Source organism: Petaurus breviceps, unplaced genomic scaffold, assembly GCF_028583685.1.
Source record: "Petaurus breviceps papuanus isolate PSGF00001 unplaced genomic scaffold, PetGlider_PUasm1.0 90977, whole genome shotgun sequence".
NCBI classification, from domain to species: domain Eukaryota; kingdom Metazoa; phylum Chordata; class Mammalia; order Diprotodontia; family Petauridae; genus Petaurus; species Petaurus breviceps.
The window spans coordinates 9,472,626-9,498,242 of NW_027187391.1; the positions used below are offsets into that span (position 1 = coordinate 9,472,626).

General features: G+C 37.8%; 1 protein-coding gene across 1 annotated transcript in view; it reads right to left on the minus strand.

The window, feature by feature from the left end:
* Positions 1 to 25,617, minus strand: part of PDE7B (phosphodiesterase 7B) — a 475,247-nt gene that overhangs the window by 298,548 nt on the left and 151,082 nt on the right. The window contains exon 2 of the mRNA XM_069077306.1: positions 12,731 to 12,791. Within this exon, the coding sequence (XP_068933407.1) occupies positions 12,731 to 12,791 (61 nt within the window). The remainder of the gene's footprint in view (positions 1 to 12,730; positions 12,792 to 25,617) is intronic.

Consider the following 25,617-nt stretch of genomic DNA (forward strand, 5'->3'; position numbering starts at 1 on the left):
CAACAAAATTGCTCCCTTGTGCATTTTTACTTTCTTTTCTTAAGTAGCCATTCCAAGGTGGTATTGATGATCTCCTTTGTGATTGTGTATTTATGTGATTCTTGGTATGGAGTAAGGGCACAATTTACCACCAGGAGCATCTGGCGAATTGCTGTTCAGTCATGTCCAACTTTTCATGACCCCATTTGGGGTTTTCCTGACAAAGATACTCAAGTGGTTGGCCATTTCCTTCTCTGGCTCATTTGACTGATGAGGAAGCTGAGGAAAATAGGACCGAGTGACTTGCCCAGGGTCACACAGCTAGTAAGTGTCTGAGGCTGGATTTATTTGAACTCAGGAAAATGAGCCTTCTTGACTCTAGTTCTGGTACACCAACCACTGTACCACCTATAATCATTATGGCCACTCTCAACAAAAACTTGCTGAATCTCTGCTATGTCTTGGGTGCCATTCCATGTGATGTTTTTATTTTATCTTCATGACAACACTGCCAGGTAGGTAAGAAGGCTAATTCAGTGGTGTGCTGGCAAAAGTTTAACAGCTAGCTCTCTAAGACTAAAAAAATTCAAGTTTAATTTTAATTATTAACATTTTTGTCAATCACTGCATAGTCAACAAAACAATAAATTAAGCCCTTATTTGCTGATTCCTGAAACATAAATGCTCACACTAAAAAATTAACAACCAGGTCTCAGGAGCTGATTTAAGCTGGCTCTTGTACAACCCTGGTTGTTATCCTAACTTTATACTGGAAATGGAAATTGAGGCCCAAGCATGTTTAGAAACTTCACCAACATCACATGATTGGGAGAGCTGATTCTGAAATCCATGTTCCCTGTTTCAGTATCGTTAAAATATTGACTTATTTTATTATGTCCTGATGTTTTGAAAATTAATAATCAACTATATCTTGGTTGAGTTAACAGGCTCTCTTCTAGATATCAACTCTCTCTCTTGGTTCTATTCTGAACCAAAGGACCCTCTGCTATACTCACTTACTAACAGATCAAATTGTCTGCTAACTGGACAAAGAGTATGTGTAAAAATGTGCATTTCTTTTACAATAATACCATGATCTCTGAGTGCTCAGACCCCTGAACTCTGGGATATGGAGCAATCTAGATGACACAAAAGCAAACATTACATAATCAGAAAAAATGTAGGCAAGGTTTGGGGCTGACTGCTATTGTGAGGGTAACCTAGAAATTAATTCAGGAGCAGCATGACTCACTATGTAAATATCGATCAACCAATAGTATCAAATAATGACCCACCAAGAATCAAGCATTGCAGAGTAGATAAGCATAACGCTTGACCAATTACTGCAGGAGAGTGAAATGTATTCATTAGGTATAGTGGATAGATCCCTGGACCTAGAGTCACCCTAAAGCTAAGTTCAAATCCACTCTCAGAAATTTAATAGCTCTGAGACCCTGGGAAAGTCTTTTAACCTCTGCTTGCCTCAGTTTCTTCATTCATAAAATGGGAATAATAATGGTATCTACCCCCTAGGGTTATTGTGAGGATCTAATGAGTTAATAGATGTAAAATATATTGGATAGTGGATAAAATGCTGGGACTGGAGTCAGGAAGACATCTTCCTGAGTTCAAATCTGGCTCCAGACACTTACTAGGTGTGTGATTGTGGGCAAGTCATTTAACCCTGTTGACCTCAGTTTCCCCATCTGTCAAATGAGCTACAGAAGGAAATGGCAAACCATTCCAGTATCTTTGCCAAGAAAACCCCAAAACAGGGTCACAAAGAGTCAGGCATGCCTGAACAACAACTAAATCACAACATATAAAGCACTTTGCAAACCTTAGAGTGATTTATAAATATTATTATTATTATGAGTTGTATAAGTAAGTGGGGACATACAAGCAGTTCAAAGCTTGTGAAATAACAGCAGTCTTCTGCAGACAGTTCATAGGACCTTAGATCATAGATTCAGAGCTGGAAAATACCTAGATATCATCTAGAGTTCTAGACCAGCCCCCTCATTTTATAAACCAAAGAGAGAAGTGATACCCAGAGAGGCTGTGACTATTTCAAAATCACCTAAATATTAAATGAAAGAGCCTAGATTTGAACCCAGACCCTCTGACTCCAGATCTAATGTTCTTTACTCTGCACTATTCTTTGTTGTTGTTCAAGTGTATCAGTCATATCTGACTTGTTATGATGCCATTTGGAGTTTTCTTGGCAGAGATACTGGAGTGGTTTGCCATTTCCTTCTGCAGCTCATTTGACAGATGCTGAGACCAGTAGGGTTAAGCAACTTTCCCAGGGTCACATAGCAGGTAAATGTCTAAGGTTAGATTTAAACTTAGGAAGATGAGTCTTCCTGACTTCAGGCCCAGTACTTTATTCACTGTGCCACCTAGCTACTCTTGCGTTATGCTACCTGGCCATATGCACAGGTTCCCAAACTGGGGAGCCTTGGGTGCAATTGGAAGGTGTTGAATAAAAATAAGGGGGTGGTGAAATCATAAGGAAAGAAGAGAAGATAAGAAAATTTTGAAAAACCGTTTGTACATATTTCATCTGTTGTGTAACAGAGTTAAAGTTGTAGTGATTACATTATTTTCCAAATAATCACACAAAATGCAAGTTATGACCAACCAGAGGTTAAATTCACTGACAGGTCTTAACAAGCAAGTATTGGCAGGCAAGTGTGTTGTGCATTGTCTGGAAGTCCAGCATGCATCGGCAGGAATATTTGTGTAATGACTTGTTTACAATATGATACGATATAGTTAAATGACACAATATTGTGTCATCAAAATTTCAATGCAGGAAAACCCCCACAAATTTACAATAAATTATTAAATTTAAGATGTGATTTAAAACAACAAATGTATTTTACATATTTTAAAAAATGATGCAAATTTTAAAAACCATTAAAAGGCTAAAGAATGTTTCAAGAGACATGCTTAGCAATTTTGTTTTTGAAAAAGGTCAAATGAGTTTGGGGACCTCTGATTTAGAGTTCCCACACCCCTTGCTAAGCAGGTTATCTGAATTGGTACATATAGTAACTCTATAAGAGACACCAAGTAAAGAGAATATCCCATTATAATTCGTGACAGCAAATAGAGTGCAGTGCATATGTTATGATGATGTCACAGAGCAGAATGCTAGTGGCAGCAGCAGCTAGGTGACATTATAGATAGTGAACTGGAGCTAGTGTTAAGAAGCTCTTAGATCAAATCCTGCCTCTGACACTGAATAGATCTGTGATCCTGGGCAGGTGACTTAACCTCTATGTGTCTCAGCTTCAGTTAATTTATATGTAAAGTTATGGTCTTTATATAATCATCCTGTGGGATTATGGGAAAATCTGAAAGAAATCCATGCCATCAAAATAATAGAAGGGGGAAAAAAGGTTTGAAATAAGGAAATGAGTACACAGATGCCTATGAACCACAAATTCAGGCTTACTGCTCAAAACACTCCACTATAACAATAATGAATAGAGGGGAAACAGCAACAAGAATCAACAAGTCCAAGCCAAGGCTTTCTTCTGAAACCTTTAATTAAGTGCTTGAGATAGTTCAGATTAAATTTCTTTTCTCAAGATTTATTATTGTTTCACATGGCTTGAAATAAGTTCATCAAATATGCTGAGAAATGGATTATAACAGCCAACTTTTTCTTTTACCCCATTTGTTTTTAGTATTTCGATCCAACCAAGTTTTCTTTTTTTTAATTTTAGAGAATAATATACCTCAAATCAAGCCTTGGATCTCATAGGTAACTGTCATTTGAGAGACCCTTTCTCCCTTTCTCCTCCCAAAGACTATATTAATCATATGTCATCACAACACACATTCTTTCTATGCTGTTGTATATACTTAAGATGTGAATCTGAAATTGTGAGCCCCCCCTTTAAATGTGCTTGAGATCAAACTCATGACTGAACCAAGAGAATTCCAAACAGCGCTGCAAATTTGAACAGTTTTAAGAAGCAAATACTTAATGCCCAATACACCCTTGTTTACTTTCCTACCTCACACTAATTACCCTCCTGAAATGATGTATTTCCCATAAGACTCTTTCACCACAGTACTTTGTCCCCTCTTAAAAGCATGTTGAGTTGAATGATTCAGAGGAACTTGTGGGGAGTTTAGAATATGCACCACTTTCAATCAAAGCAATTGTTTAAGGAAGCAAAATTCTGAACCAGGATGGTTGGAAACATGATGCTTGCAAGGTAGATAGCTTAATGTATGAAAATCTTTTATGAATGACTGGGGAAAGACCTTTGGGAAAGAAGACTACAACAGATGTCCCTGACAGCTGGTTTTCTCTATATCTTTAAACATGAGGACAAAAAAAGAAGGAGGAGGAGGAGAAGGAGAAGACGGAGGAGGAGAAGGAGAAGATGAAGGAGGAGAAGGAAGAGGAAGAGGAGGAGAAAGGAGGAAGGAAGGAGGAGGAGGAAGAGGAAGAAGAGGAAGAAAGAAAGAAGGAAAAGAAGAAGAAAAAAAGAGAAGGAAAAGAAGGAGGAGGGGGGAAAGGGAGATGAGGGAAAGGGAGAGGGAGGGGGAGAGAGGAAGAAGAAGAAGAATATTCTAGATTAGGAGTGTTTTTGGGCAGAAATGATGAAGTAAGTTTAGCTAAAAGCTGGACATGTTGAAGCAATAGAATGTCTCAGACTGGCTCTCATCACTGCTTTTCACATTATAATTGTCTAGCTGGTCTAAAGGATTAGATTAGAAAATTCTGTGAAGCTGATTTTTCTGTACATTGGATTTCTCTGACTAGATTTCACATGAATGAAATCAGGGGAGAAAAAAGTTTACTGTACAAGCCCCATATAACTCAACAATGTGACTTAGAAGTCCGCAAAACTAATGTAATCAAGGTCTGTGTGAGTGGAAGTAGGACAAGGGAAGAGGCAGTGCCCTGCTGAGACCACATGTGGAGGACTGTGCTCCTCATTTTAGAAATATGGTTACCACATTTTATAAGAACCTTGAGAGCTGCTAAGGCAGCTAAGTAATGCAGTGGATAGAGTTCTGGGCTTGGATTCCAGATGACCTGAATTCAAATCCTACCTCAGATACTTAGTTGTGTACCCTTGGGCAAATCACTTTATTTTTCTCACTTTCAGCTTCCTCATGTGTGTAATGGGAATATTCACACCTGCTTTAGAGGGTTGTTATAAGGATTAAATGAGAATAAGACATGTAAAGTGCTTTGCAAACCTTCAAGTGCTACATAAATGCTAGATATGATTAACTACAAATGAGCTGATCCAAAGAAGGGTTTAGGGATGATGAGGCAACTCCCCCACCATGGAATAAAAGGATTTAAATAACTGGAGATGTTTTAGTCTGGAGAAAAGAAGACTTAGGGGTGGGGATGGGATAGGATGGCTATAGCAACAAGTACTGAAGGGTTATCATTAGCAGCTCTCCAAAAAAATATATCTAGGACATGCTTTTAAATTTAATCTGCATTTTAAACATTTTCTCCATAGCTTTATTAAGTCTACAAACCAATAATCAACAAAATAATAAATTAATCCCCAATTTGCAAGCTTGTTGATTTCTGAGGTGTAAATGCTGACGCTGAAAATTTAACAATTGGCTCTCATAAGCTGGTTCAATCTGGCTCCAGCACATCCCAGTTGTCATGTAGACATAGGATTAGTTCTATTCTGTTTTTGTGAAGCCTTCTCCCTCTCACCCACCACCCCTCTCCACCTCCTTGTAGAAGTAGGAGCAACAAGTGGAAAATGAGGAGAGGCATATTTAGGAATGACATAAGGAAAAACTTCCTAACAATTAGTCCTGTCCAAAAGCAGGATGGACTGCCTTGAGAGAGACTCCATTTCCCAACACTGACAATCTTAAAGCACGGGCAAGTGGAACACTTTGAAAGGAACGTGGTGGATAAGATTCTCGTTCAGCTACAATTTATTTTTTTTTTGGAGGACAATTTGGGGTTAAGTGACTTGCCCAAGGTCACATGGCTAGTTTTTGTGTGTGTGTGTTAAGTGTCTGAGGTCACATTTGAACTCAGGTCCTCCTGACTCCAGGGCTGGTGCTCTATTCACTGTGCCACCGAGCCTCCCCTGAAATTTAGATAAAATAATTTTTGAGACCCTTCTAGCTCAGAGATATTATGACTCTTTGATTCCTATTTATGTTCGGTTTGAGAGATGACATTCTTCAAAATTGTAGAAAATTGACAGCAATAGAAAAATATAGTATAATTAGGGTAAGTAAACAACAAATTAAATGGGTACCAAATCATTGGTATTCTTGAAGGGCTTTGAGAGGTTTATTAACCCTTGTTGTCCTTGGTTAATCTGTTTTTGCCAACTTGGAGTTCTCTGTTTAGTATCAAGTAAATTGATCCCCTTGGCAAGGATTTATCAGAGTGGTTTTGTTATGGTAGAACTATGTGGGCCTCAGAGTTAGAAGACTCAAGTTTGCATTCCATTTCAAACCTGCTATCTCTATGACTGTGGGGAAGTCACAAATTCTTTAAGCCTGTTAATTGGGGCTGTCTTTGTGCTAGGGGGCAAGGGGTAGTGGAAAATGTTCTTGGGGACAAAAACTCTTGAAGATTTGTGTTTGAATCTTACCTCCAACACTTACGAACTATGGAAACCTGAGCCACTTGCTTAACTTTTCTAGGCTCCAGTTTCAACCTTTGAAAACAGAATACACCATGGTGTGAGGGATAGAGAGCTGATGTTTGAGTCAAATCCTAGATTCAAACCTTACTTCAGACACATCCTGGCTGGGGGACCCAGGGAGTTACTTAACCTCACACTGCTTTCTCTCCCTCTCAAGCACCCTCCCCCCCTCCCCAGGAGACTCTCTAAGACTCTAAGTGGCGGATCTGCATGGGCAGAAAGCATTCCCCTACTGGGACGTCTCTATACTAATGAAATATTTTTTTTCTGGAAAGATCTAGAAAAAAAATAACAAAGCTTCACACTTATACAACTTATTTCACAAGGTTATGCAATTTGACAAGCATAAAGTATATAGTATAAATATAAAATTTATAAAATATAAATATATATAAATATTTATAAATATATAGAAAATATAAAGCATAAAGTATAAAGTGCCTACTATGTGCCAGAAAATGTGCTAGGTGCTGGGGATACAAAGACAAAATCTCAACATTTTCTATCCTGAAGAAAGTTACAGTAAATGAACTTGCATTCTACTTGTGATTTTCTTAATTCAGTATTGATAGGAAAACATTTTGTTAACTGTAAATGCTATATAAATGTGACCTACCATGCTAATGGAGTATTTTCTGCATTTGTGTTTTTATATTCAAAACAATTTGTTCCTGCCCTTCTGTTCACACAAGGACTTTGCATATGTTTACCTTAAGTTCCATACACAGAGCTCCTCTCTGGAGCACGAGTAGAATGCAGCTCTATGTTTTTAGACTATAAACTCTTTGAGAGTACAGACTGCTTTGAGGACCTAAGAAGCAACCCAAACTCTTAGTATACACTGTACAACATTCTTAGTAAATACTTGCTTCCTTGCCTGAAAGTTCAAAGATAGACATTAAGCTTTCCTCCTTCCCACCTGTGCTATTTCACCCATGTCATCCTTCACTAACTCTCATTTCCTGTGTTTAGATCCCAGCTAGCTGAGGACAAGGAAAAGGTAGACAAATCCATTTTATTTTTTTGTATTGATCATCAATTTCATTGGGGATAAGGAACTTCTATTGAGGAATATATTTCTACCAATGCAGAAAGGCACCTGGGGGCAGTGAAAGGGTGAATGACTTATCCAGGGTCATTGAGTGTCAGAGATGAGACTTACCCTTGGAATCAAATCTTCCTGATCTGGAAGGGCAGCTCCTTACCTGGAGCTGCTTATATATGTATACAAATTTATACAAATGTGTTAAGGACAGATATCCAACTTAAGTCCTTAGTTCTCTTGGGATGCTTTGCATTTTAAAAAAGAGGAAATTCTTTAATTACTAGAGTAATTAAAGGAAGGAATTTTAGGCAACATGGCAGGTTAGTAGACTGCCTAGAGGATCATTGATTTAGAAATGGGAGGGATCTCAGAATTTATAAGTTAAACCCCATCATTTCACAGATGAGGAAATGCAGATCTAAGGAGATTAAATGACTTAGCAATAATAAGAAATAAGCATTGGAGGGAGGGTTTGCATCCATGACCTATGTATCTAGAACCAGAGTTCTTTCTATTATACCATACTGCCTCCCCTTCAAATTCCTTCTGTTTTTTAAATTTAATAAATAAGCAACAGTCTACTTTATTTCTACACAAGTCTTGACCCACTGGGAAGCATGGGATTTAGAAAATAGGACAGAAATAATTCATCCTACTTAAAATATAGTTGAAACCAATCACACATAACCAACCAATCATTCAAGATTGTAGCAATTTAACAGAAGTCCTAGCTACCTAAATAACCCTTATCAGAATCTGGGTACCATCAGATTTGGTCATAGGATCATAGCTTTAAAGATGAAACGAACCTCAGGGGCAAACTAGTTCAACTCTCTCATTTTACAGTTGAGGAAACTGAGACCCTGAGAAATTAAATGCTTTAGAGCCAGGATTTGAATGCAGGTCCTCCTACTTCAAATCCAGTATTTTTTCCCCCCACTGTACTATATAGGTGGAAGATAGGAGAGGCTTTTAAAACTATAACCAACTCTTAGCTATTCAATAGTTAATTGTTCTAAATTATTCATAAATAATATGTTCATAAATAACATGTGTTATTCATGTAAATCCATTGATTTCCACTTCCCTCCCCCATTTTCATCTTTCTCCATGGTTTGGGAGTCATTTCAATGGCTACTAAGTCTGTTATATTATAAATCTGTTATAGTAAAAGAAAAAGAAATGATTTAAAATTAATCTTTTAGTTCCTTTGTCAAACTTCAGTTAAAGGTTTAATGGAGAGTTCAATTCAATTCAATTTAATTCAACAAACATAATTTTGTTTCCATGGTGTGAGGAAAAGAACATTGTACTAGCAGTTAAGTTAGAAAATCTGTGCTCATGTCCTGGCTTCATCATTTAGTACCTGTGTGACCTTGGGCAAGTCAGTTAATCAAAAGATTTATAAAATGCTTTGGAAATCCTAAAGTTTTTATATAATTTTTTTATAAATAAAAATTTATAAAATCCTTTGTGGAAATGCCAGATATATTTTTTAATCTGAGATTCTTTATTTCCTAAATTATAAAATAGAGAAAATGATAACTTGTGCTAACTACCTCATAGACTTGTTATGAGAAAAGCATTTTGTAAACAATAGAGCAAGAAATGAAAGTCAGCTTTCATCATTCTTATTCTTATTATAGAATCAATGCACCATAGTGTACAGAATGCTTTACTTCAAGTCAGAAGGACCTAGATTCCAATCTTGGATACTTATCAGCTGCTTCCTACCCATGGTCCAATGTGCTTTTCTTTTTCCTCTGATTTTAATTTTATAATTTGAATTGTTCGTAATGTTATATGCCATGACTACCCACCATATAGTATAGTGTTGGCACCAAAGCATTGTCTAAATTCTACAGTAATTAACTGAATTGACTTTAATAGGGTGAATATGCAGTGCTGTAGTGATCATAGATGAAACATATTTTAAAGTACAAAACACACACACACGCTGGGCAAATATCAACTTTAGAATATCTTAGTAGCTTCATTTGTTAGATAATAAAATGGGTTTCAATCTTGTTTCATTGGGGAAATTGATAAATTCTTAGATTATGTAAGGTAGTTAACATAGTTATATAGAACTTCAAGATTTACAAAGAACATTATATTATCTCATTTTATCCTCACCAACAAAAGTGAGAGAGGTACTTTAATTATTTTTATTTTATTTATTTATTTTTGCCCAAGGTCACATGGCAAGTAAATGTTAAGTGTTTGAGGTCGAATTTGAATTCAGGTCCTCCTGACTCCAGGACTGGTGCTCTATTCCCTGCACCACCTAGCCACCCCTTTGTTTTTATTGTATAGAAGAGAAAACTGAACTTTGGAGAGATTGACATGTTTAGGCTCACATAGCTAATAAGTGTCTGAGGCAGGATTCAAACACAGGTCTTTCTGGCTCCAAAACTCAGCACTCTGTATAAGCAGGATGCTCTGCTGAAGAAATTGCAGACAGAGAAGAGCTGGATAAGTTGTTTTGCACAGAATTCAAAATTTAGCAAGCAGAATAGAGCAAACAAAGTGCCGTTTGAGTATGCAAAAGACAATGTTATTTTGTATTGGTATGATCAAAGATGATTTCATGGAGAAGATAACATTTTAAGACCTTAGAAAATGGTGGGAATTCAACATGGATAGAGCACTGACCCTGGAGTCAAGAGGAATGGAGTTCAAATCTGGACTCAACTAGTTGTGTTACTCTGGGCAAGTCATTTAACCCTGTTTGCCTCAGTTTCCTCATTTGTCAAATGAACTGGAGAAGGAAATGGAAAACCACTCCAGTATCTTTGTCAAGAAAGCACCAAATGGGGTCACAGAGTCAAAAATGACTCAACAACAACAAAAGAAAGCAGGAAGAAGACAGTCTAGGTATAGGAGATGGAATGAACAAAGGTACAGTTAGAAGAGGAGAGGATTTGTAACAGGAGATGATGGTAAATAGCCGATTTTGGCAGCAAAAAGTGAATGTGTGAAAGGGAAATAATATGAAACAAATCTGGAAGATGTAAAATGCCTTTGGATTTGGGCCTAATCCCTGTCAGTTCAACTTCCTGTGATTCAAAAAGTAATCTGGCAGCAGAAGGAAGTATAGACTGGAGGGGACAGGGACCAACAGAGAAAGCCTGGTTGGGTTGCTCCTATAATAATTCAGGCTGGTAGAAGAAACTATAGTCTGGAGTTATTATTGGAGAAGAACCAATAAGGTTTGGAACCTGACTGTGGGAGGTAAGGGATAAAAAAGAAGCAAAGATAAAACCAAGGATGAAAAAACAGATAAGTAAGAAGAAGAAGCAGATTTTGGGGAAAAGAAAGTAAGTTCAATTTTAGACATGTTAAATTTGAAGAATGAAGCAGGATGGTGTAATAGATAGCCAGCTCCAGAGCCAAGAAAACCTGGGCTCAAGTTTCACTGTGTGACCCTAAGCAAATCCCTTAACTTTTCAGTTCTCTAGGTAAATGGCAGAGATGGCACTAACCTGAAAGGGTAGAGAGTTCCCTATTCCGATGAAATCTTAGGTCCAGTCTCTATCTTAAGTTTGGGGTGATGGCTGGTGTCCAGGTAGATATAAACAATGGACATCTGAGACTAGAGGTAAGGAAATGATCAGGACTATAGATTTAGGTTTAGAGTGATCTGCACAAAGGTCACTTTGTTGAAGCTATAGTAATGGATGAGATGGTCAAACAAGGGTAGGTGAAGCTTTGAGTTAGAATGCAATTCAGGATTTTTGGTGTTTTTTATTTCTCTGTGCTATCTTTTTTTTGCTTTTTTTGGGAGGGCAATTTGGGTTAAGTGACTTGTCCAAGGACACAGCTAGTTTTGTGTGTGTGTGTGTGTGTGTTAAGTGTTTGAGGCCAGGTTAAAACCCAGGTCCTCCTGACTCCAGGGCCGGTGCTCTATTCACTGTGCCACCTAGCCGCCCCTCTGTGCTATCTTCTTAGCACAGAGACCTGAGAGTTGACTGGATAAGGTCTAGTGGTTTACATATAAGCCGACATAAGGCATCTAGAATTTTAATCACAGTTTTGACAATTATTCACTCTCTAGAAGTAATAAAACACTTAACCTCACTGCCCTAGTTTTCTAATCTATAATATGGGAGGGGAATAAGAAATATTTCCTTTCCTAAAAGCACTTTATGAATATTAATGAGTTAATGTTTGCAAAGTGCTTTGAAGAAGACATTACAGAAAAGCCAAGAATTATTCATTACTACACTCCTAATGTGCAGTTGCAAATGTTATATGTAGTAATTGCTGACTGTCTTCAGAAATTTATAACAGATTTACTTAGTTATGCATTTCTCCCAGGGGATGATTTTGTAATTCAGGGATATGTACTGGAATAGGAAACAATAATATATCACTAATCTCTCCTTTAAGCTGTGACTTGTTAACTGTAAAGATGATGGTTACTTTTGCTCAGGACACTTGCCAAGACACCCCCTCTTCCCCCCCAACAACAGCAACAACATTCAGTGTGGGGCTAAAGTGAATGATTGACTAATGCTATTTGATAGAGTGAAGAATTAAACTGTTAATATAACTCTTTTTAAAAAAGCAATTAAATTACAAAGGAAGTTCAGACCTTCATTGGTAGAGGGTTTCCTCATCTGACATTCCCCTATATCAATGAAATCATAGGCTAGTCCCTCTCCCTATAATTAAAGAATAAGTTGTAGTCTGTCTCCTTTAAGCACTTAAAACCAGTGGTTCCTGAATGATTACACAGTGTTTATCCTTCTGAATCTGTGATGTTCCACAACTTGGAAAATACTGGTATGACCAACACTAAAGAAAACCCAGATCCATCAAAGTATCCAAGTATGGAAAATATGTTGCATAACAGACCTCCATGTTTATCATCAAATGATTCACCTTTCTGTTTATTACAGGCGACCAACTGCTCTTACTTGGCTGGACACACGAGTGTTCCTTTCCCAACTGCCTATGGGCATAATGAAACAAAGTAGTATAGAGTACACATGCTTCATTAACTGCTCAAGGAAAAGAGACATCTTACCTAGCATGCAAACACATTTGGCATTCTGATCAGGGTTATCAAACGAGATTTCTCCACACCTCTGAAAGAGAAAGATGATGATCATATTTAATTCAGGATTCAATAGCAGTGTTTCCAAAACAATAATGCCTCACACTTACATAGCGCAGTAAGGTTTGCAAAATGCTTTTCTCCCAACAGCTCTATGAGGGAGGTAGGGAAAATATTTCTATTTCCCACTTTATAGATGAGGAAATTGAACCTGTGAGTGATTTGTGACCTTCTTGATGACTGAATGACCTATGGCTATGCATCTGATAATAACAAAAATGATAGCACATTTTTATAGCAATTTAAAATCTGCCAAGTACCTCATTAGCTGATTTGATTCTCATAATAATCCTGTGAGGTAGATGCTATTATTTTCCGTATTTTACAGATGGACAAACTGAGATCCATAAAGGTTAAGTGATACAGCCCAGGGCATGTTGGTGGTAAGCTTCCAAGGAAGGATTTTGAATCACGTTTTTTGAATACAATTCCAGTACTCTGGTGAGAATAGTAAGGGTGCCATTATAGATTTTGCTTCTTAAAATCTCCATGCAAAATGATAATGATTTCTATGATGACTTCTATTCCTCTTATTTTCATTGAGTATTTGAGTTTAGCCCCTTAGGTCATTGTCAAAGCCCATCCTGGGAGTAAAACCTCTGGGATGGGTAAACTAGAAATGTTTTTTATTCAGAAAGAACAAATTATTCCAGGAGCTCCTCTTGTTACCTGCACAGAGCTAATTTTCTATGTTACCCTGAGGGGTCATGGCCAGACAAGCAGCCAGCTGAATCAAATACTTTTCATTTTAAAGGAAGACTCAATGGTTTGGTACTAATTTCATTCAATTTGGAATCTCCTCCAGTACGTAGAATATTCAAAAAGAGAACCTCACAGGGCTATAACCAACTCTCCAAAATTACCAAAAAACCTATCAGTAGCACTAGTCTCACTGACAATATGAACAAGGAGATTCTAAGGAAAGAGAGGACTCTTGAGGAGTCATAATACATCTACTAAGACAATTAAGTCATGTCAATAGTAATACTTTTATTTATCATCATTAATCATGAATTTTAAATCACTGATTACAGAGTACTTATTAAATGTTTTGAATAGAGGCATTAACAGAATGGTAAATATCTAATTTATGCCAGCCTCATACATACTAACTCTCACACACCACTTTAAAAGTTTTTAAAGTACTTTGCAAATGCTCTTATTTTATCCTCCCAACTACACTGGAGTATGGGTGTTATTATTATCCCAATTTTAAAAATGGGGAAACTAAGGGATAGGGAAGTTAAATGACTTGCCCAGGACCACACAGTTGGCCACATTTGAACTTAGGACTTCCTGACTCTGAATCTAACACTATATCTACTGTGCTACCTAGATGATTTTTGGGGTCTCAACTCTATGAATCCCAACCCTTCTGATCATAGAATCTTAGCCTTTGAAGGAAACTTAGGGGTCATCTACCTGATGTGGCTTTACTCCCTTTCTTAATATATCCACAAATGATTATCCGGCTTCTACTTGAAGAATTACATGCCATTTTCTGACAGCTTAGCAGAAAGAACATCAGAGGACCTGAGTTCTGTTCCTAACTCTAATACTTAAAATCAGCATGAATCTGAGTTCATCACATCTTTTCTGGACCTCAGTTCTTAAAACACAACATCTTATAATCTTCCTGAATCAGGGCCCCTTTATAAGAACTGGCTTCATCTACATGATGATTTACAAATGTGCTGATTTGTAATGAGCATTTCTAACTTCAGTGAAAAGGCATGAAGTGGGGAGATGGCAAGTCAAGGAATAGAAAGTAGGACAATGATGATGGATCTTAGAGTGTGTGGAAGGGAATAATATGAGAAAAGACAGGAAATTTAGGAACTGGCCATGCTGTAAATAAATATTTGTTGAACTGACTTGTACAAACTATACCACAGGTTTGTTGTGAAGAATGCTTTATGACTGTCAAGTACTATGAGTTCATCTTAACTGTAACCAATTTTTTTGCCATCTTGTAGATTTTTAAAAATGTTAAGCATCATTTTATCTCTTTTATATTTCTTTTAAAAATTTTTATTTTATTTTCCATTTAGGAAATAAAACAAGCATTTATATAGCATAGTAGAACAACAAAAAGATGATTGCACATGAAGCTGCAGATCCCCTATGCACAACTTGCCATTCCTTTTAAATATGTAATCAATTTATTATGTAAATTCCTTTTTTCTCCCCCCTCATCCTAGAGATGGCTACCATTAAAGAAAAATATGTAAATATGTGTAAAATCTTTCTATACACACTTCTATTTATTAGTTGTTTCTCTGGATACAGATAGGGGCTTTCTTGAAATGTCCTTAGTAGTTAATTCGGGTATTTATAATAATCAAAATGACTTAGCTGCTCAAAATTACTCCTAAAACAATATTGCAGTTAGTGTATACAATGTTTTCTTGGTCCTGCTCATTTTGCTCATTATTTTGTGCAAGTCTATTTTAAAATCGAGCTCATCATTTCTTATAGCACAGTAGTATTCCATTGTAATCATATACAACAACTCATTCAGCCATTTCCCAATTGATGGGCATCCCCACAATTTCCAGTTCTTTGCCACCACAAAGAGAGCTGCTATAAATATTTTAGAACATATAGGTTCTTTTCCTTTTCTCCTAATCACCTTTTGAAACAGACTTAGTAGTGGTACTGCTGAATCAAAGGGTATACAGTTTTATAACCCTTTGGGCATAATTCCAGATTGCTTTCCAAAATGGTTGAATCAGTTCATAATTCCACCAACAGTGAATTAATGTCCCATTCCTTCCCCCCCATATGCCCTCCAATATTTGCTAGATTTGATCTATTATTCTGGTTTATTGATATATTTTTGGATCCCATTCCATTTAACCAACAAATTAATATTCCCCTTGTCCTCTGAACTTTATGTCATCTTCAAATGTGATATGTATGACACCTATGTTTTAAAACTAAATTATTAATGAAAATATTGAAGACAAGAAGGCTAAGGCCAGAAAATTTTTGTGTACCACTAGAAACCTTCTCTTGTACTTCTACTATGTGCCTGGGATTGTACTAGGTATTAGAGATAGAATCACAAAAGTGAAATAGCCCCTTCCTTCAAAGAACTTAGATACTAATGGAGGAGACAACATGTGAATACATTGGTATGCAAAATGCATTTAAGATAACCTGGGAATAGAAACTAGTAGCTTGTATGGGTGAAAGGGATTAAGAAAAAACTCATGGAGGAGGTAGCACTTGACCTGAAGCTTAAAGGAAACTAGGGATTGCAAGAGGCAGATGTGGTCCATGGGAACCAGTCAAAGGAAAGGCATGGAGAAAGGCAATGGAGTTTTGGACATGTATGAGGGACAGTTGGATGGATAATTGGCTGGAATGTAGATGGGAGAGTATGAGGAGGAGAGTAATGTATTATAAAGTTGGGAAGATAGGATGGGGCCAGGTCAAAAGGGTTTTAAACAAAGGAGTTATAGTTGATCTTGGAGGAAAAAGGGAGCCTTTTGAGTTTTGTTGGGGCAGGTAGGTGGTTCAGTGTCACTGGTTCAGACAACCAGGCCTGGAGTCAGGAAGACTCATCTTCCCAAGTTCAAATCTGACCTCAGACACTTCCTAGATGTGGTGTCCATTTCCCCATCTGTCAAATGACCTGGAGAAGGAAGTTACATAACGCTCTAGTATCTTTGCTAGACCCCAAATGGGGTCACAAGGAGTTGGACACAGTTGAAAAATGGCTGAACAACAACAGGAGTTTACTGAAAAGGTAGCTGACATGGCTTTCAATTTGGAAAATCACTCATGACTATGTCAATTAGTCAACCAATAGTTAAATAGAGTATGGATTGGAGACAGAAATTTGAGGTAGAGCAATAACTAGGAAATTTTTTTCAACAGTCTGGGTAAAAGATAGTGAAAGCACAAATTAGGTTTCTGTATGAGTAGACAGAAGGGGAAAAACGTGAGAGATATTGAGGACATCATATTCATGATACTTGGAAACTGATTGTCTGTGTCAGGTGAGGGCAAACATAGAAGTAAGGATGGCACCAAGGTGGTAAACCTGAGTAACCAGAAGGATGATGATATTTTTGACAAAAAAGAAGAGAGGTCTTTTTTTAATGAAAGTTCTGTTTCATACATGTTGAGTTTGAGATGACTAGAAGACACACAAAGTTCCAAATATTCAATAGGCACTTGGTGATGTGGGTCCAAGGATAAAACTTTGGGGTACATGACATAGATGATGATTATGCAGCACCCTGAGAGGGATAGATCAGACAAGAAGAGAACCAAGAAAATACAGTGTTATGTAAACCAAAAGAAAAGAGAGAATCAACAATGCCAAACATTGCGGAAAAGTCAGGAGGGATAAGAATTGAGGAAAGGTCATTAGTACTGGAAATGATGTCATCTCAACCTTCCTTAGGTATAGCTATTTAAGCCATTATGAATCCAATGATGCTACAATGCAGCCTACATTTACTGTATCAGTTTTATCCTCAAGAATATACAGAAGGGAGGATTTTGTCAAATGGTTTGCTGAAATCTACATACTGCATGTCCACATAGTATTTTTATGCTGAGTCTAAATCCACAGAAGCAGATTTTACTGCATCGCATCATGCACAGATGTTCTGAGAAAGCAATTTGACCTTCCTGTCAGCAAGAGGGGAATCAATTTAATTTGCCCCAAAGCAGAATGCTATAAAATTTGGAATATTTTAATATGTCAGTGTCATAGATGCAACCCCAAATTTGTGAATATCTGGATTACAAATGAGCCATCCTCTTAAGAAGCTCCTATTACATTTTTTTCTTGTCTATAGCTAGCATGTATCTGATGCTTTGCAAATATTTCATATGATCCTGATGATAGCTCTGGGAATTAGGTTTATTATTATTATCATCATCATCATCATCTCCATTTTATGGATGAGGAAACTGGGGCAAGCAGAGGTAAAATGACTTGCCCAGGGCTACATAGCTAGTAAGTTTCTGAGGTCAGATTTAAATTCAAGTATTCCTGAATCCAGGTCCAATGCTCTATCCATTGTACTACTTAGCTACCATATCTAGTTACCATCTAGATATTTGGAAGGAGGAGTAATAATAAAGTTCACTTTCTAGCCCTTCCTTTTCCAACTCAGTTCTAGCCAGGAGGCTGGATTTTCAAAAAGGCCCATGGTGTTCCTGGATTAAGTAGTTGGTAACCAGTCAGGATCTTCCCAAGTCAAAACTGGATTGTTCCTCAAAATGAGATGGCCTTCCCAATCAGATTCAGCAAAGGACTAAATGTACAAGACAAAATGTTGTCTCCAGCCTTCAGGGGGAGTAGCAGGGCAATCCATAAAAATGTTAAAAATAATCATAGCTAATATGTATGATTTTAAGATTTTCAAAGTGCTTTTAGAAACTCTAGGAAGAAGGAAGGTAATTACAAATGATGGGGCTAGACAAGAAATAGCTAGAAGACTATATGGTAGATGTATACTAAACTTTTACTCTAACCTTTTTGTCCTTCTTTCTTTCCCTTCTTCCCTCTCTTTTCCTTTTTTTCTTCCTCCCCTCTCCCCGCCAATAGGGTGCATCGCTTCATATCAAGTAAGTCTAATGGAACTATGAGAAAGTATTAATTTGTAATCTGATTCCAGTTTTGTAGGAATGCTTGCATCTATGTATTTAGGATTATCATGAAAGGTATATATCCTTAATTTATATGTTACTATAAAAATAGATGTACATTTTTTTTTGTACTGACCTAGAAATTTCCTTGAAAGTCCAAACACTTACTAATCCTCTTTAAATAACATCTTCTCCTTGACCCTCTTCCATAGCACCCCAGGGTTGTGCTAAGTGAGATGAAATTCACCACTATTTTCTATTGGGCATTTGTTTGTCTCAAGAGTTGCAGGTTGGGAAGTATTAGTCATTACACATACTATCCCAAGTGCTGCTATTGCTGGAACATCTTTTCCATATTTGCCCTTACCCTACTCCCTACCCAACTTGTTACCTCATCCATCTGGTGTCAGAAGCCCTTCTGGAGCCCTTGAGGGAGCTACTAAGACTAAAGGTAAGAAAATCCTAAACCATTCCCTCTACCCACTTTTTCTTTCAGCTATTATGATTGCCAGTAAAAAGAATAAAAGGAAAGTAAGTCAGCAAATTAACAAGCATTTATTAAGCAGCTACTGGAGACACAAAGAAAGTCAGTGTCTGTTCTCAAAGTGTTTACTATTTAATGGGGGAGACAATATGTAGACAACTATGTACAAACAATATATATTCTGGATAATTCAGAGATGATCTCAGAAGGAAGGTTCTAGCATTAAATAGGACAATGAAAGGCTTCTTGCAAAAGGTGTAATTTTTTTTTTGGAAGGGGGAAGCCAGGGCAATTGAGGTTAAGTGACTTACCCAAGGTCACATAGGTAGTAAGTGTTAAGTGTCTGAGGCCAGATTGGAACTCAGGTCCTCCTGACTCTAGGGCTGATGATTCACTGCACCACCTAGCTGCCCCAGAAGGTGGGATTTTAAAAGCCCCAAAAGCCAGGAAGCAGAGACAAGAAAGAAAAGAACCAGAGACAACAATTCTTGTGCTATCTATCTTACAAGGTGTTAATAGAAAAAAAGTGCTCTGTAAACCTTAAAGTTTGCCATAGTAGATAAAGTGTTGGACTTGGGAGTCAGGAGATTCTGCCCTTGGAACTTACTAGCTATACCTCTGTGTAACTGCTTCAGACCTCAATTTCCTTTTCTGTTAAATTAGGCGATTTGACCAGATGAACTATAGAGTTCCTTCCAATTCCAAATCTGTGATCCTAGAAATTGTTTGTTCTCCATTGTCTGTGATCATACTATTGTCATAGAGTAAAATCAATACTAAGGTAGAATAAGTTAAAAGAATAAAAATGAGAAGATATGGCATGCAACTAAAAATATATATCCCACCCACCTCTTTTAAAGAAACTACCAATCCCCCCAAATGTAAATAGATAAAAGGACAGATAAGCAGAGATTATCATTATTCCCTAAGGAAGTTTAACTCCTGTGAATTGATCATTATCACAATGAGACTGATAGAATGTAATCTATCTAGTATCCCCAGCACCTAGGAAGGTGCCCAGCACGTAGAAGGCGCTTAATAAAAGCACATTGATTGACTGACTGATAAAGTCTAGAAATGACCTTAGAGGAAGCAAGCGCTTCATATCCTCCCCAAGATAAGTGCGACATTGCACACAAATAATATAAACGAACTTGTAAAATTATGGTGTCCGATGTTTGGAAGAGCAGAGGCAACAAGTGTACAGGAAGTTTGTTGACATACTCAAGCCAGGTCATCCAGAGTACATGTAAGGAAGAAACCAAAACAGACTCAAAATGAAAAAGAACTATCAAGATTGCTACCACAAACAACTTTCCCCATGAATGAAAATGGAGCTAACATGTTGTAGCTGCGGCCACACTGGCATTCCCAGGATGGCTGCTAGCACGGGTTCTAAGATCGGCTTTACGAGGAAAGATAGCTGTTTAGGGGGTCAACAATCTTTTTTTCATTACATTTACTAGTTCAGGGGAAAAATCAGCACCCTGAACTTCAGAGAAAATGTAAACAGAAATAAAGACCAACAGACAGGGCTTCTAACTGTCTGAGAAAATAGCATAGATCAATGGACAGATCCAACTGTCTGACCAAAGCAATACATATATATAGAGAGAAGAACCAGCATCTGGGTTTTTCAAAACAGGGGAGGCTCCTTAACAGCCACTCAGAGTCTCATCAGGTGGAATCCCAAGAACATTCCTCCAAAGAATAAGCCCCAAAGCAAAATGCTAACCTCAGAGTTTAAATACCCTTTCTAGAGCCAGAGGGCTTTACAACCTTCTTGACTCACAGCCTAATTAGAAATTAACAAAAGGTGTCAGAGCCTTCCTACCAGCAAGCCTCCCCTAAGCAAACTTCCCTTAATGGGCTCCATGTGAGGCCTATTAATGAGGGAGAAGATCTTATATCCCATTAACATTACACATATTTGAACTTTTACCATCATAGCTCCCACTGTACTGCATAAAGAAAATATAGTATTGAGGGATGAATAATTCCTATTGTCCAAATTACAAAATTCAATAGGAAAGGCAGCTCATAAAGCTCATCCATTGGCATAAATTTTGGAGAGAAACTGAAAAAGGATAATGGACAACTCAGAATTGAAGAGAAGGGTGACAGCAAGATAGTTTGCATTTAGTAAAGTGTGCCTTGCTTTAACTGACCCCTAGTTACTATCTGGACTTGGTATAGGGAACTCCTAGGGGAAGAAATTCCATCTACCAATGAAGGCAGCTTGGTAGCATTGTAGAAATTTTGCTGGGCCTGGAGTCAAGAAGACCTGAATATAAATCTGACCTCAGATATCTTCTAGCTCTGTGACCCTGGGCAAGTTACTTCATCTGTTTGTCTGCTTAAGTTTCCTCATCTGTAAAATGGGGATAGTAATAAAGCTCCTACCTCCCAGGGTTATTGTAAGAATCAAATGAGAAAATAATTGTAAAGCACTTGGTATTATGCTATTATTGTTATTTTCTGGAACTTATGATCTTACACACTTGTATAGACTTGCACTGAGAGGTTAAGTGAATTGCACAGAGTAACATAACTTATGTGTCCAAGGCAGAATTGAGGAATTTCTGGTTTTTGGCTATTATGCCACATGCCTCTCATCATTATATTGTTAGTATTATAAAACTTCTAGTGCAGCAATTTTTGTAGTGTTATTCATGAAGTGGTTCAGCTACACCATAGACCAAACAGACTTTTTGTGAGTTAGTTTAGAAACTTCAATATTACTAATGACAGTTTCTATGGGGAAAATATGGCATGAGTTCCAAACAACTGAATTATAGGTCAAATTTTGGAATGTAGCCAGAGCTGTAACTGGGGTGGGGCCCCTGAAAGATAAGGCTGAATTTAGGGTATGCCAAATTTAATGGGTACTTGTAGTCCTTCCATAGTGTAGAAACAACAGCACTTAGCACCTCATTAGCAAGTATAGAGGGATTTATGATAATTAGTCTTAAAAGGAAGTTATGAACTACAGTTTAAGAGAAAGCAAGTTCTGCAGCAAAATTTGTGGAAAGTGAAAATTATCATTGTATGTGTACAATATGTGAAGCTTTTCTACTGTTAAGAAATTTAGGGGCAAAAGGGATTTTACAGATTAAATTATATCCGACAAATCTTTGGTGTCTGTTATACACAAAGACAGATGGGAAATTGAAATTCCATTTTTCCTGAATCCTTTTTTCCAAAGCTGGAGTCAGAGAAAGTAACCAGGAGCCAGGGGTCAGTATGGCTCAGTCCAAAAATGGGAATAGTGGAGAGAGAAGAGTGGCAATTTATTTGGGGGCATACTGGCAAAGAGGCCTTCAGAAACACAACCTGAGGGGCGGCCAGGTGGCGCAGTGAGTAAGATTGCTGGCCCTGGCGTCTGGAGACCCGGGATCGGTTCCGACCTCAGATACTTGGCACCCACACAAAATAACTGGCTGTGTATCCTTGAGCAAGTTACTTAACCCCAATTGCTTTAAAAAAAAGAAAAAGAAACACAACTTGGAGTCAGACACCCTGGGTTTTATTTCCAGCTCCTCCACTGACCTAGTATGATACATACACACACACACACACACACACACACGTATTGCTTGTCAGGTTATTTGATGTCTTTATGCTACTTTTTTCTCATTTGTAAAATGGAGATACTAATATGTGCTGCATAAGCAAGTCATGGGGAATATATGAAGATTAATGACCAACTGAGTCCGATCTTATTTCCAGGGACAGAGTAAATGCTCCTTTTTGGGTGGTGTGTTAAGTGCTTAAAACCTTTTTGGGATCATTAAGATCTATTTACTGAATTACTTCTCCCACTAATTTCTGTCTTCCTAACTTAAAAGAGTGAATTTTTTTAAAAAAAGTGATTTATGCTGTTCTAGACAGGAACAAATCAAGACTTTCCAACATATTTTCAGTTCCTTGGTAAAATGATAATAGGGAGCAGTGGATAGTCACATTTTGACCCAACAAGGGAAAATTTCAGGAGGAACCCTTTACCTAGTAATGACTGCAAAATAAGGTGATCTTTTCTGATGTCGTCCCCTCCTTTTTTTGGAGCCCCTCTTTACTGCGGTCAGCATGGGCTGCTAGTAGCCCTATGGGATTCTGAAATGCCAAGCATCTCATTACGTAACTGATCTTTCAGAGCACTGTGGGTGTTGAGAGTTGTAGAGATGGCTCATGCTCTAATTCAGACAAATGAAGAAATCTGAGGGCAGCTCCTACAACATTTGTGGAGCACACATTCCTTAGCATTCCTTTCCTTCTCAGGTTCACCGAACAGTCAAGCTAAGGGGGAGTTGGGGTGAATCACAGCTCCGAATAAAGATACTCTTCTCTTCCACTGCCACCGGAGCTGCAAAAGTGACTGCCCATCTCCTAACGAGTTCCTGTCCTGTGAATGATTTCTGTTATAAAGTTACCTGATGACGGTAACAGACTTTCACACAATGCCCAGAAGGGAATCCGATTGCTTTGCAGACATCAAAGCAATCAGATTCTTTCCAGCCTCTTTTCTCATCAATCCTGGAATTTGCTCAAGCCAAAGCAGTGATAGCCCTTCAGCTGCCAGACCTAGAATGGCCTCACTCTTGCTGTGCAACTCAGGGGCATGACCAAAGTTAGGAGATTAGCTGGGCTGCAACCTTGGTTCAGAGCAATAGAAGATTCTAGGATGTACCACAATGGAAAGTCAGATGAGATGATCCAAGGTTACCAAATTCTATCTGCCAAACTCTAGACCTGAGTGTTAAGCAGTAGTCCCAGTGAGGGAGCAGAGGAAGGAAGCAGATATGAACTTTTAATAGATGACCAGTAAGTAAGACATAGGCAGTTCTGGAGTGAGGAAAATAAGTCATTTGTGAGAAGCTAACTTTTCACATTCCTCTCGCATGGAATATATGACTTCTGAGTTTCATTTCAGCTCCCCCTTCCATCTTTCATTGCCTTGGTTTTGGAAACTTTGTTGAGTGCAGTCAACACAAACAAAATGGGAAAAAAAAAAAAAAACTTAGGCAAGTATCAGGATAATTAAGGCCCTGAACCTTGTTAGTTTAAATATAGAAGCATCTTTATTTATACTTCTCTAAACTGTCTAGATTGGTAATAATACTTTACAGGGGCAAGGGACTTTTCAACTTTTGAAGCATGTTAGCTTTTGTTATTTTATTTCTTCACTAGAGCTGTGTAGGTAGGGAAGGTATTATCTCCATTCAACAGAAGAGGAAACTGAGGCCCGAGAAGTTAAGTAATTTATCTATGACCATGGACAAGTGAGAGGCAGAGTTAGATTGAGTACATTTACTGACTCCCCAGGTCTTGATTGCACTAAATCAGATTTCTGAGAAAAATGACTTTGCTTCACTTTGTCCATGTAGACACAAGCTGATGGATAGGAAATGAACCTCAGAAGTCTTTTAGCTTAATTTCCTCATTTAACAGATAAGGAAATGAAAGTCTATAGACATAACTTGATTTGCCTAAAGTTCCACAGGTCAGTCAATAAACAGTTAATATGTGTTAGGCACATAGTAAGTACTTAATGAATGTATATTAGTTGATTGATGGCCAGCCATTGTGCTAAATTCTGGGGATACAAAGAAAGGAAAATTAGATGCTGCCCTCAAGGAATTTACAATCGAAAGAAGGAGACAACAAGCAAACAATTATATACAAAGTACATCCAAGATAAATAGGAAATAATTAAAAGAGGAAAGGTGCTAAAATTAAGAGGGTTCCGAAATGAAATTTTTTTAAGAGATGGGCTTTTAATTGGGTTTTGAAGTCAATAGACAGAGATGAGGAGTGAGAGCATTTCAGGCATGGGGGGCAGTCGCAAAAAATCCCTGGATCCCAGAGATGGAATGTTTTGATTGTAGAACAGCAAGGTGGCCAATGTTATTGGATCGAAGAGTAAGTGGTGGGGAATAATCTGTAAGAAGACTGGAAAGGTGAGAGAAGTAGGTTATGAAGGACTTTGAATGTCAGGAGATTTAATATTTGATCCTGGAGGAACAGGAAGCCAGTGGAGCTTATGGAGTGGTAGGAGAAGGAGGGGATGACACTATCAGACCTGCACTTTAGGAAAATCACTTTGGTGGCTGCATGGAGGATGGATTGGAGTGGGAAGTGACCTGAGGCAGGTAGACCCATCATTAGGCTGTTACAGTAGCCCAAGAGTGAGATGATAAGGGTGGGCACCAGAGTGTTGGCAGCGTTCAAGGAGAGAGTACATTGCAAAGTGGCAGGAATGGGATTCGAACCCAGGTTGTTTGAGGCCAAATCCAACACTCTCTTTCCACTGTGTACCAAACCACCATGAATGCTCTGTATCCTAGTAGGACAAAGCACTACGTTTCTCTACAAAGGGAGCAATGAGAGGAGGAAGGAAGGCAGAAAGATGGAGAAGGAAAGAGAAACCGAGGACGTGGAGAAGATGGTGATGCCTCAGGTCCTGCCTTAAGACCTTCCTAAGTAAGAAGTTAGCCAATAGATCTGTCATACCCTTTTCTGATAGTAAATTTCTCAGCAACTACTTTCTGCAACAACAATTTAAAAAAGAAGAAACAAAAAAAAGAATCAATTAAACTTAGACATTGAAATAGTTGCTCTAGGAATTCTAAAAGATAAAAATAATTCTAAATTAAAAAAAAAAACCTAAGGTTATTTGCTTTGCATTTTCTCTTTGGGGAAA